Source organism: Prenolepis imparis, unplaced genomic scaffold, assembly GCF_030444845.1.
Source record: "Prenolepis imparis isolate NDT839.2.m4 unplaced genomic scaffold, iyPreImpa1.0 SCAF_2, whole genome shotgun sequence".
NCBI classification, from domain to species: Eukaryota; Metazoa; Arthropoda; class Insecta; order Hymenoptera; family Formicidae; genus Prenolepis; species Prenolepis imparis.
The window spans coordinates 22946501-22959490 of record NW_028141160.1 but is presented as its reverse complement, the minus strand read 5'-3'; the positions used below and the strand labels follow the sequence as shown (position 1 = coordinate 22959490).

Genomic DNA, 12990 nt, shown 5'->3' with positions numbered 1-12990 from the left:
ATGCAGCTTTGAGAATTATTATATTATTCAAAGAAAAACAGGGGGGGGAGAGGGAGAAAAATAATTAAACGTTCGTCAATTTTATTTTCGATTAAAATGATAAAAAAACAATGTCAGGTAATTTCATTTGAAGAGCATATTTAATGTGAAAAATTATAATTAAATTAAGAGACTTTTTAATTCTTTTAAACGTCCAGTCTAGTAAAAAATTACGCAAAGTTACGTGAATTAAAAGCAGCGAACCAGCGTCAATATATTATAAACCTCGAACACTACTACATTTATAACTCATAACTAAGTGTGCAGTTTCCGCGAGTTTTATTATTGCATTATCAAAAATTATTTAAAGGAGAGGCTGACGTACATGAAGAGCGAAATATTCCGAACAAAAATTGATGAAAAATGGATGAAATTTCGAAACAATTCCCTCGTGAACTAGCAATTAAAAATTTATAGAATAAAATTATCTGTTTAAGCATTCGTTATTCTATTTTTACACAACTTCTAGGTGTCCATGCAATCGAATATACCGACTTGTGTGATGCTCTTCTCGCTTGTTCACTACTTTCACTTGACGAACTTTTTCTGGATGTTCGTCGAGGGTGAGTGTAACAAATATTATACAAATATTATTGCAAATATTATACATGTTGTATTTGGCAAGGTCAATATTTTATATTTATTGTTTTGATTAAACACGAAAAACAAAATAACGCAAGTGTCATTTGTATGTATCTCAAAAAAAAAATTATTGGCTTGAAAAAATATATATAAACGAGAGAAATAACGCGATATATTTTTTTAACTAGTGTACTTTATGTTCTGTACAGGTCTGTATCTATATCTGTTAGTCGTGAAAACATTCACCGGCGACAACATCAAGTTAAGGCTCTGGCTAGTGATCGGCTGGGGTGAGTGATTAAACACACTTATAATTTGCTTTCAAATTTGCATTTGATCGGCATTAATCGCACGATAAGATTTTTGCGAGCAAAGAAAGCTTTATTGCAAAATTTTATTTGATAAAAATGAAATTTAATTATATAAATGTATAATTTTCATATAAATATAAAAACATATATAAAATGTATATATCTATTTTAAATAGATATTTTGCAGATTTTCTTTTAATACTAGATTTCTCGATTTCTATGTATTATATCTGTACATCAGAGCTAAAGTCATATCATTTTTTGTCAGATTAAAATTTAATACGTCGATCGAATAAAATCGTATCTGACAAAAATGGACTTTAATTCTGATGTACAGACATGTATATCATAGGAATTATTAAAATAACAATTAAAATTCTATGTAAAATTATAATGAATGGACTTAATATACTTTAACTCTGTACAGATATATTATTAATATATGTTAACAATTAGAGACGATGTTGTACTTGCTCTCTCTGCTAAATTGCATTGGGTCCTAAAAATAAGTTAATTAAGTGTTACAATCCTCTACAGATGGCTACTTCGACAGACAAATAAACAAGAATCGATTATGAAGGACAATATTTAGCCGAAACCATCACAATGTTGCTTGAAAATAGCACATTTGACACGTGTTAAACTTTCCAGCTTTTCTTGCTCAAAAAGAAGCCCTTTAATTCTGTTTGTATTTAAGAAATACAGACTATTTATTTTAATTCAAATATAGCTTTATATAAATTATTATTTTGATTGGGCAAAGAAAAGAGTTGCGAAAAAAATGGGATATTTTTCCTACCTTTATTTCGTGATTTATCTTACATAACACTTGTTCTAATAAATAGATAATAATAAATTAAAAATACATAATTTTTTTTCAGGTGTTCCGATCCTCGTGATAGCGATGTGGGGAATCGCCAAATCGTTGAATCAAAAAGTCATGAACCACGTGATGAATCAGGCTAATCAGGTATGAATATAAATCAAGACTTCGTCTCCGACATACGAATCTCCGATAGCGAATTTCCGTCTCGTTGCGCGTCGAAATCTTTCATTTCCCGATAAGCGACGTGAACCGATAACGGATGGCGCCGAAAGTACCGATCAAAATTTCAGCCACGTTGCTTATTAACGCCACGTCCAAGTACGTGACAAGGATGAGACACATGTGGGCGGAGAGGGAAAGGGTGTAACATCCACGTGGCCGGGATGATTTCATATCGATATACATCATTGAGCACGTATGTTTCGGATGTTTGACAAGGTCGTTTATTTTTTTATCTCTCGCGCGCGAGAAAGTTTTTTTATTGGCTCGCGTGTAATTTTTTTTCGAAGGGGATTTGTGGTCTTTAAGTTATAAAAGCGATTAAAGAAAGTGAGGATACACGAAAATAGATGGCTTTAAGTCTTTAATTTCAAGTAAAATTTACTTCAACAAATGTTTGTAATTAAAAAATTAATTATAAATATATTTAATATATATAGATAATATTAGAAAAGTCTTGTGAATTGCTAAATAATTCACTAAAATCTATGAAAAATAAATATATAATATACATTGATCAATATTAATATTATTATATATTGATCAATATACAATATAATATTCAGACGCGATGCAGTGTATGTTATTTATGTATGAAGCTTCGCGTGTGCGTTGATCCCTAGTTACGGGAACATCTATTGATGTTATAATACTCAGCGTTAATTAATTAGGACACGATAATCCTTCCTGACAGGACGTCGCGCTTTGGAGGCACTGTCCCTGGATGATACCACATCCCTACGACTGGTTTTACCAAGCGCCCGCTATAACAGTTCTCGCAGTGAATATGGTGTTTCTTTTCATGATTATGCGGGTGAGTGCATCTCGTCGCTGAAACTAACGCTGGAGTGCTCTGTTCATGATCAATCATTTATTTATAGCAAAATTATTTTCTCCCGTATTATTTACATAATATTTATCATTATTTTATATTTTATTTTTCATTCTTACACTCTTATTATCAGCGCAGTCCTATAAAATGTGCGAATTTTTTTTATCAATAATAAACCAAAGAGAGATATCTCAAATCGTATCGATAATTAGGAAATATGGACATTGAAAACCATTTGTTTCGAAATTATTTTCGATTAAAAGAAACTTTTCACAAATATTATTCGATTGCGGGCGAATTAAACGGCGTAGGATAACGATTCCAATTTAATTCAATCGGTGATTTCTCACCGAGAAGCACGATAAAGTGGCCAATGTGTTCGTTCTCGTGTATCCGGCGATAAATTGTCTCTCTTTCATCCAACGCGCGTTGAAACTTTCAGTCGTAACTTTGGCCCATAAAGCGTAAATGCAAGCGAGGGAGAAAGCAAGCATTTTTTATTCAAATGATGAAAGGAGAATAGAAAAATTTATATTCGCGTAAATACGGTAGACCCTTTTGTTGTACTTATGCGAATGCAAATATCCGTGTACTGTATAGGTGTTGATAACGAAGCTATGGTCCGCCAATAACATGGAGACGCAGCAATATCGGAAAGCCAGTAAAGCTCTCTTGGTGTTAATACCACTTCTAGGAGTGACGTACGTGCTGGTCATAGCGGGACCCACCGAAGGTCAGGTGGCAAATGTATTCTCCTATGCACGAGCGGTGCTGCTTTCTTCGCAGGTGAAGAGCCAATAACATGTGTAAACTATTAAAATTTAAGCGCATACAATTTGAATCGAAAAATTAATTCAAGTCGAGCATTTTTTCTCGATTCTATTAGATTATTAAAGAAAATTTGCCTTCACTTGATTATGATTGATATTATTGATGATGTTATTGATTTTTTTTTAATTACTCAAAATATATTTTGAATAATATATTAATAATTAATTTTTTTTCTTTCCAGGGATTCTTTGTCGCGTTGTTTTACTGTTTCCTCAATACGGAAGTGCAGAATGCAGTCAGGCATCATTTCTCACGATGGAGCACCGCGCGAAATCTCGGCAATCACCGGAGATACTATAACAATTGGTCGCCGCGTTCAAGAACGGAGAGCATAAGGTACTCGTTTCACGTATCTCGACGAGAAACGTAATACGTTTCAGAGAGGATTAATGAAACTGATCTTTTTTTTTTACATGCAATATGCGATAATCTCTGGACACAGTAAAAGCGCAGTTTAATTTTGAAAAAAAATTATAACTCTTCAAACTGGTAGGAATAAATATAATCCTAGCAGTTTGTCGATTTGCTTATTTTGTACGGGGGATTAGATTTTTACACGACACAGTTCTTTTCTTTCATCCACGGCGCAGGTTGTACTGTCAACCGTCAAATCCGTACCAAAAGCGGGAATCCACGGTAAGCGAAACCACCACTACGACAATGATAGGCCCGAATTCCACCACGACGTTCCTCGATAAGTCCAAGAATGTTATTTCGGAGGACCTCAACGAATGAAACGAGAGAGATTCGCGAGAGGAATTCCACACAATGTGGGACGAGTCTTGTCGCGTTACATCGCAGCAAATTGTAGATTGTATTTTTCACGAATAGCGCGCAATTGTGCGAAGAATGCTCTGTATTTGTGAAAAAGTGGTCGCATTTTTTTTTTTTTTTTGAGATTTTCAAGCATATATAGGCTCATTCCAAGATGAGGAATGCAGTAATAACGAATGTTATTCACCGGCAATGATACTGAATCTGTTTGAAAGACAAATTTCCACCATATTTTCGTACTATTATTAAGACTTCTAGCTTTTCATTGCAGCCGTAATTTTGGACGAAAGCGAGAGAAGTTGTGTGAATTTTATATTTGTCCTATAAATCAAAATAAAATTAATTTTTTCGTATATATTATTATATTCGATATTAATAATGTAGAATAGATTTATAAAATGTACCGAAAACATTGTTTTCTATTTATATAAGTTAATAATAATAATAAATCTTTCATTTGCAATTAGAAATGTAAAATATATTTAGATTGAAAGAATTTTATCTTTATTTATTAATGAGAAAAAAATTAAAAAAGAAGTTCCGAATGTATTTAGTAATCTACACATAATATCAAACGAATAGTTACGTGCAAAAACTAATTTATTTTGATGTATAGTAAAGAAAAAAAATGACATAACTTATTCTGACGTCACAATACACAATAATAATACACATATACAAAGCGGCTGCAGAAAAGAAATTGTACAGATATACATAATCTCTCAGAGAGAATCTCAAATTATATAATTCTGAAAAAATAGATAAATTAAGAAGAGTCGACAAAAATTTATTTTATAGAATTTAATTTTAAATAGTAGATATTTTATATCTATACTATTCCAATTATTATTATCATATTACATCATATGATTACATAATAATTCATCATATTATCGTAATTGTAAATAAAGATTGAATGAATATTGCACACCACTGAACACAAAGCGAATACAGTAGAAACAAAGAGTAAGGATAAACTACCTTGACCAAACTTCAATCAATGTAATTAGCCATTCATTAATTCAATCGGCAAAATGGTCTATGACAAAATTTCTATCTATATATGTATATGATTTGTCGTTTCTTATTTAATCTTTCTTTCCATATATATCAAATAATTAAAAAAAAAAATTAATAATTCTATCCGTATATGTTACCGAAATACTGTGAATATCACTTGAGCGTCGATTAAATTAATTGGAATTCGATCAGAGTCATTATTCTACTCACAATCAGAGATGTTCGTTATTTCTTTATTACTGTCTCTCACTTAGCGTTCAGTGGCTGTCTCTCACTCAATGGCTATCATCAACATTCATCCGGGTTGCAATCATAAGTTAATATGTAAGATATGTTTTCTAATATTTTATAAAATTAAGAGACGTGTAGACCCCATAATAGGCAATAGTATACTCATATTAGTAAAAACCAATTAATTGTCTCCTTTAATTTGCGAGAAAAAGCAAAATTTCTCATTATAGATAAGTAAATATATGTTATCGTTAAGTTATTTAATAAAATATCGATTATCCGAACAAATGGAAGAGAATACATTTGTTATTGTATCGTTTGCGAATAATTTGGCGTTCTACTATAAGAAATATATATAAATAAATATATAAATTATATATATAATACAAAGTTTTATCGATCTATAAAGATCTATAAAGTTTTGTAAATTCATATAAGATATAGAAAGATCTATATAGATTATAGATTACAAAAAATGGAAACGAAAATCTATATTTATAACACATTTATCTGTGTTTTTCTCAAATATATGGATACGTACAAATGTATATATATATTGTCATAGATAGTTACATATAAATATTATTGTTCAATGTTGTTATATGTAATATTTACATACAAAGTTACATTGCAAAACAGTTACGAAAATTTTGTTGTTAAATATATTTTTCATATTTTTAACTTTAAAGAATAAAATTTTCTATATTTGTTAAATTAAAAAATTAAAATAGCATATATATATATATATGTGTGTGTGTGTGTGTGTGTGACATTGTAAAAAAATGTCTGTACAAAATACTATATTATGTTTCATAGAATTAGTTTTAGAAAGGATGTTGAAAAACAAATTTAAAAATTCGAAGGCTTGTAATATTCACTAAATGGAATGAAATATGTTTTACGAATATTACACGCTTTCTAATAGTAAATGTCCTAAATATCTTTTTCGTCATATCCTATAAATATAACATGTAAAGAGAAAAATGCGTACACCTAACACATTCGTATCAAAACAAAAAACAACATCAAAACGAGATATTTCTTTTATATATAAAAATAATTATTTCTCTACAATCTTATATAATAATATAACTGATATTATAATATTTAAAACATAATATATAAAACAAAAGGAGATTATAATGTAGACATACTCTATAAAGTGTGAAATGTACGAAAAACTGTACCTGGTCATCATTAAGAATTTTATTTTTTTTGCACATTTTAAATCAATCGATTTTTCATACAATAAAATATAGAATAAGCCAACACACATTTTGGTTAAGCTCCGCAGAACATTTGCCATAAATGTACATACATATACGTATATAGTCATACATAAGTAATATATATAGTCATACATAAATAAAAAATTTGCGAAAATAAAAGGCTTATCGTTCATACAACTACACGTTTCGCTACATATCTTTGGACAGTGTAATATTTAAATGTTGATATATAAAATTCGACTTTTAAGAACGTGCTTGATTCTGGAGTTTTACACATGTACATTAACAGTTGTAGTGTGTGTAATTGTTGTCTGAAAACAAGTAGTTTGCGTATAAGTATTCCGCTATATACAATGAAATAAATCCGATCGCTTCATATATATTCGTTTATAAAAATTCTTGTACCAAAATTCTTTTTGTATAAACCTTAGTTTTACGAGCATCGTTTCTCTCACAGTGTATAAAGTGCATAATTGTTATAGCATAAATTGCACCAGTGTATAAAACATAATTATTCGATCCTTCGGTTTTATAATCTTAGAATACTAAATACGAGTAAAATATAATGCAAGTATATTATTAATGCACATTAAGTTAGAAACATGGGACTATAATTTTAAATATTGCAATAGCTTAATAATATTTTTACTTTAATAACATTTAATAAAGCATATATTTCTAAACATTTTTTGCATAATTTTAAAGTATTCAAATTATTACAGAATAAATTCGAAAACAATAATTCAAAAACAATTTAAATTGATTAAAAAAGATAATTCCCGTTTAAATACCATTATATCATTTCGGATAAACGCATGCTTTCTACATTCGGTGTTTGAAAAAGTTATAATTATAGTATGCTAGAGTAGAGAGGATAAAATAACTACATGTATCCTAATAAACGGGGCTTTTCGTGCCGTCATATTATTGTTTGACTGTATATATTTGTCTGTATATTTATACTATTGTGTGAACGTCCAAAAGAAAATTTCAAAAATTATACGAATATATTTTCATGTTAAATTATAATACAAAGAAATAGAGATATTCTGAAGCCACAAAATACAAAACAATACGAATCCAACAACAAAAATCTTACGATAATAAAGTTTTTTTTTTTAATAGAAATATTAATTATATGTATAAATTTAAATAATTTATACAGTGATAGTAATAGTATAATTTTATTCTTATTTTTAGATCAGTTTTCACACAATCTTTTCTAATAACCAAAAATATTTGATCTGATTTCATTTAATATTAATATAAAATTTCTTTAAAATATATCAAACTTACCAAGACAATTTTTTACATAATATTATTATTATAATTAATTTGATTCTATTGATATTAACATTAAAAAGCATGTATATCTACTTTTATTAACATTTAGAAACTAGATTGGTTTTTTGATGACTTTTTAGTTTTCGTTTTAATACTTTTAAATATATGCAATGTGTGTGTAACATTGTGGGAAAAAAACTAGTCTCTTAAAATAAAAAAAAAGGCTTCTGGAAATTAATACAAATGTCAAGATAAATCGGTTTGTTAGCATAAAAATCGCTAATTTTTGTATACTTATCTATATAATTGATAATAGGTTATTTTTAGCACCAAGATTTATCGGGAAAAAATTATAAATAGTCAAATTTATGTAAGAGTAAAAAATTGAACTTACATTTTGCATTTTATGATTTCAATTCTCCTTCATGATGCAATATTAACAACTTTGAAATGGACGGCAGGATATTTTGTGTTCTAATGCTTCTCAATTAAGATGACACTAATATAGATTAGATATCTAAATAAAACTTGAGAAAAATGGCTGCTTATCTTAAAGATATAAAGAAATCACTTGGAATGTACACGTCAGGAAACGATACTCCCTAAAGTTAGAAAACAAGAAACAAATTTAAATAAATAAAAATCTTATGTGTATAAGAATTTCTTACATTCATCCACAGTGTATTACATTGACAACTGCATTCGATATCAATTGCTATGCATTTTGTCCCTCTCTTTTTTTTTTTAATGAGATAAGAGCTAACAATACTTTGTACAAGTTTTATTATACAAATATATTAAGATATAATTAATTCAATTATTATACCGTATATTATATAATCAAGAGTTATGCGCTTCCTCGATTTTTCAAGGCAATATCCTTCCTCTTTAATAGCGTTAAAAAGAACTTTTTTTTTCTTGCAGTTCTTTCTCTCTTTTCTTATTAATGTTCCTTGCGCTGTACTAGGAGAAATTGAAGTCTACACGCTTACGCGCCTGCACAGGCACAAAGTATTTTTACTTCTATTCATTTTGAGGATATCAACCGTGAGGTATCTTCATGGTTCTGATATTTCGGTTTGCCATGAGTGAAGGGCAAATATCTATATTTAATCATATGCTGCAAATAGAAAAAGATTGCGTTAATCAAAATTATATTTGTGATTAAAAAGTAAATAAAGATCAAATAAATGTAGTTGAATAAAAGAGGATTTATTCACTATATTTGCAGAAATGGAAATTATTTTGCAAAAGCCCAATTATTTACTTTCAACTTAAAATGTGAGTCTTTTTACAAATCTATATGTACAAAATTCTTATTTTGTAATTTACAATATAATGTCAAACTTTTATAAATATATAGTCTTTTAATGATTGCTATATTTTAAAAAATAACGAAAAATAAAATTAAAAATAATAAAAATGTAAAAATTTTCTAAAAAGACTATATAACTATCGTTTCCTTACCTTTATTTGCCGCTTCATTGTGATACAGAATAACGTTATGAAATACATAACAAGTATTGGCCAGAATACTGGGATGTTAAAGCAATCGAATAGCGTGCATATCATGGCAACAACTGTGGACTTTGTTACTGAGTACCAAAATTTAAATTCAGGTAATCTTCTGATAAATGGCCTAAACTCCTCATTCGATCTTGTAGGTAACTCTGGGCCATCTCCATCTACAATTTTTATTCAAAATAAAATAAAATTCAATTAAATTAAATTATCAAATTAAAGTAAAACTCAGGTTTTAACTTCAATTTTATTTTATATAATCTCCCATTTTATATACAATATATAATTTCTAAAAGATTAATTTGCAATTTTTAATTTCAATATATGATTTTACTTATTGCTAATCAAATTGGATTTAATTAAATTCTATATATAATTTGTGAAGTAATTATATGAATTATATCGAATCATTTACCATCAAAATCCATCGCAGGATCAATTTTTGGAGTAAGGAATGCTATGAATAAATTGAGATGATAAATTCCTAATGCGTATGTAACAATATACCATCCCTGTAAACATCAAAGTTTCTCTGTATTATAATACAATTGTAAAGAATAGAACTCATAATTAATAATAAAAAATATCATACTTGAGAGATAAATACACGTAGAATAAAAAGTACTAATAGAAATAGGGCAAATAACCATCTTGATATTACATGGGGTGTCCATACATCTAGATATCTTTGATATATCTGCAATAATGAAAATGTTTCGATGTGATGATTATATAATGCACACAAGTATATAGAAAGTATATGACATGTGTAATGCGATTAATAAAATTCATTGCTGCATAGATCAACAAATTGTAGAAAACAATTAAAAAGTATATCATAAATCTTTATCAATGTCTATAATTTCGCTTTATAATAATAGTTTATAGTAATTTATAATAATAGTACATTGTACTTAAAAATAAAACAAAATATAACAGAGGTAGAGATAATTATATAAAGTATTAAATATTGTAATAAGTTGCGTTATATTAACCTGGCATATTCTTGTTATTCCTTGACTGACAACATTCCGTCTTGCAGAACCACCCAAGTCTTCATCCTGCATCATTTTTTCTTACTACAAGTACAGAAAATTTGATTATACTTCAGATTATATCAATTAAAGCAGGTAATTAGTCAATTCTCTTTATGTTAATTACATCGTGTAATGTATAAAATAATTAATCATATACAAATTGATATTTATAAATTGTTATAAACATACGCAAATGATATATAAACAATCTATCTCGTTTAGAAAAGATTAAGCTGAAAAGAAATTCCTCAACTTGCAAAAGCATGTATACCTTATCTTTAAAAGAAATATCAATCTTTTAAAAACATTGTAAAAACATTATAATCTAAACATTCTTATATGTGAGTCATACAATGTTTGAATACAATTTTCCAAAGGTCACCAAGCTCGTACATTAACAACGCTAATTGTTTGAAATCCACTATACAAAAAACAATGTCAGAAATTTATTATCTACGATCGAAAGCTTATCGTATATCATCTCTAATCAATAATTAATTATAATTAATTCAACCGCGAGAGACACAAGAAATAGGAAGAGTTTCATTATCATATAGTTGACGCGAATTCAAATTCATCGTGACATTGCAGAAGCAATATTTGATGCGATCGCGCTGAACAGGCTGTCGAAGAGGAAAGAGGACTCTTTATCACCGACGTGCAATTGAGCGATACGATTTTTACGTAAAAACGAGGGAAAAAGCGGTGATATTTTATCGTTCATTCTGGCGCAACATGGTAGGCTAAGAGTCTAACCTAACCTCGCAAAACTTGTGCCGATGAAGGATGAATCGGGGCGATTTATCGGCAAGAGTTTGACGTTGCGCGATCCTTTACCTGCGATATTTGCCGTGTTTTTTGCAGCGCACGCGTCTCGCCGAATATATTGTTTTAAAAAAATATATACACGTCACAACATCAATGGCATACTACTATGATTAGACGTTCTCTGTGAAGAATACGTGCGAGTGCGAGTGCGAGAGGAAGGCGCCTTCGCTGTCACGATTCCCGATAAGCTCGAGCTTCGAGGCTCGTTCTCATGCAACTGTCATCGCGACGTGGACGCGTCGCTATTGGCGGACGCGTTTATACCCTATTTTCATAGGGAGCATTTTGTTCGACGCCATTTTCACTTGGGAGATAGAGTCCCTAGTCTAGGGACTCTTTTGGACCAATCGGAGCGAAGAATCTTGCGCTTCGAAGTGAACGTGGCGTCAAACGGAGCCGTTTATTCTCGCTCGCTCGTCGACAAGTTGACGACAGTCTTTTGTGTCCGTCGTGCGATTAGAGAAAGGTATTTAAATAAGTATTGGATAATTGCGCGAATTGCATATGTAAAATCTGGAAAATCGCCTTCTCTTATCAAGAGGATTTGGGAAGATTTACGCATTTGGGAATCGATTAATCTTGTCAACCGTGTTTCGGTAAGTCAACGATTAGTCTCTGTAAATTAATTTTTGAATTTACGTGTAGAGTGTAAAATATGATGATTTCAAGATTTTTGGTGATTATACCGGGTGTCCCATTTTAAAGGACCCACTCAAATATCTCAGAAACACTGCGTTAAATCAAAAAATGTTTCCTACAAAAGTTGTAAGGTTTCGAGGGGGACTGAGATATTTGAGTGAGTCCTTTAAAATGGGACACCTGGTATATATATGATGATGATAGAGCGATAATAGAACTTTTTAATTGTTGCAAAACTATATATAAATTTCCTCATAGATTTATATTATTTTTGTATCCGCACAATACATTTTTATATTTTTTTCAAAAAAGTAGAGTTGTAGAAGTTTGAAGTTTTAAATTAAAAAGTGTTAACCACACATAAATTTTTTTTGTATAAAATGCTTTACAAAAAAATAATTACAAATAAATAATAAAAATACTTTTTGTAATCGATTTTATTGATTTTTTTTATACTATAATAATATATGTATATATATATGTATTATATCGTACGCACAAAATTTTTATCTTGAAAATATTTTAAAATTTAATATAAAGTAACACATTTTTTTTCTCTTCTTTGCGTTTTTCAAAAATAATTTTATTTTATCTTGTTAAAATAAAAATTGATAAATTTGAATAAAAATAAATAAAATAAAATATAATAATAATTAATTATATAAAAATATAGTTACTTATATAAATAATAAAGAAATGATTAAATTTGTCTTATTATAATTTCGTTTCAAATCCGATTTGACGATTTTAATTTTCGTTGATTGGTTTTCATTTAAAAAATTATACT

The 12990-nt window shown here is 29.0% G+C and overlaps 2 protein-coding genes across 10 annotated transcripts in view; one reads left to right on the top strand and one right to left on the bottom strand.

Annotated features, from left to right (window-relative positions):
- Dh44-r1 (Diuretic hormone 44 receptor 1) overlaps positions 1–7074 on the top strand; it is a 69138-nt gene extending 62064 nt beyond the window's left edge. For 3 of the 8 annotated variants that reach the window (XM_083032228.1, XM_083032229.1, XM_083032230.1), the window contains 7 exons: positions 509–602; positions 831–911; positions 1814–1902; positions 2672–2791; positions 3410–3595; positions 3822–3976; positions 4231–7074. In XM_083032228.1, coding sequence (XP_082888354.1) covers positions 509–602; positions 831–911; positions 1814–1902; positions 2672–2791; positions 3410–3595; positions 3822–3976; positions 4231–4375 — 870 coding nt within the window. In that variant the 3' untranslated portion in view covers positions 4376–7074. Of the gene's footprint in view, positions 1–508; positions 603–830; positions 912–1813; positions 1903–2671; positions 2792–3409; positions 3596–3821 lie in introns of all 8 variants that reach the window. The other 5 variants (XM_083032235.1, XR_014424797.1, XM_083032231.1 and 2 more) reach the window with 5 other exon arrangements.
- Positions 6857–11736, bottom strand: LOC145932984 (protein RER1). Of its 2 annotated transcripts, none has more exons than XM_083032237.1 (6): positions 11498–11736; positions 10695–10778; positions 10292–10396; positions 10115–10211; positions 9646–9863; positions 6857–9298 (listed from the first exon to the last, which is right to left on the bottom strand). In XM_083032237.1, exons 2-6 carry the CDS (start codon positions 10767–10769, stop codon positions 9206–9208), a joined length of 588 nt encoding a protein of 195 aa, XP_082888363.1. In that variant the 5' UTR covers positions 10770–10778; positions 11498–11736; the 3' UTR covers positions 6857–9205. The 2 variants fall into 2 exon arrangements, with proteins under 2 accessions (XP_082888363.1, XP_082888362.1); XM_083032236.1 differs by having other exon boundaries at positions 11574–11734.
- Positions 11737–12990: the final 1254 nt, after the last annotated feature.

Coding starts and splice junctions, on each gene's coding strand:
- LOC145932984 (XM_083032237.1), bottom strand. CDS start 10,769: ATGATGCAGGATGAAGACTTGGGTGGTTCTGCAAGACGGAATGTTGTC. Junction 10,397..10,694: donor GAATAACAAGAATATGCCAG/GTTAATATAACG, acceptor TCATTATTGCAG/ATATATCAAAGATATCTAGA. Junction 9,864..10,114: donor TCCTGCGATGGATTTTGATG/GTAAATGATTCG, acceptor TAAAAATTGTAG/ATGGAGATGGCCCAGAGTTA.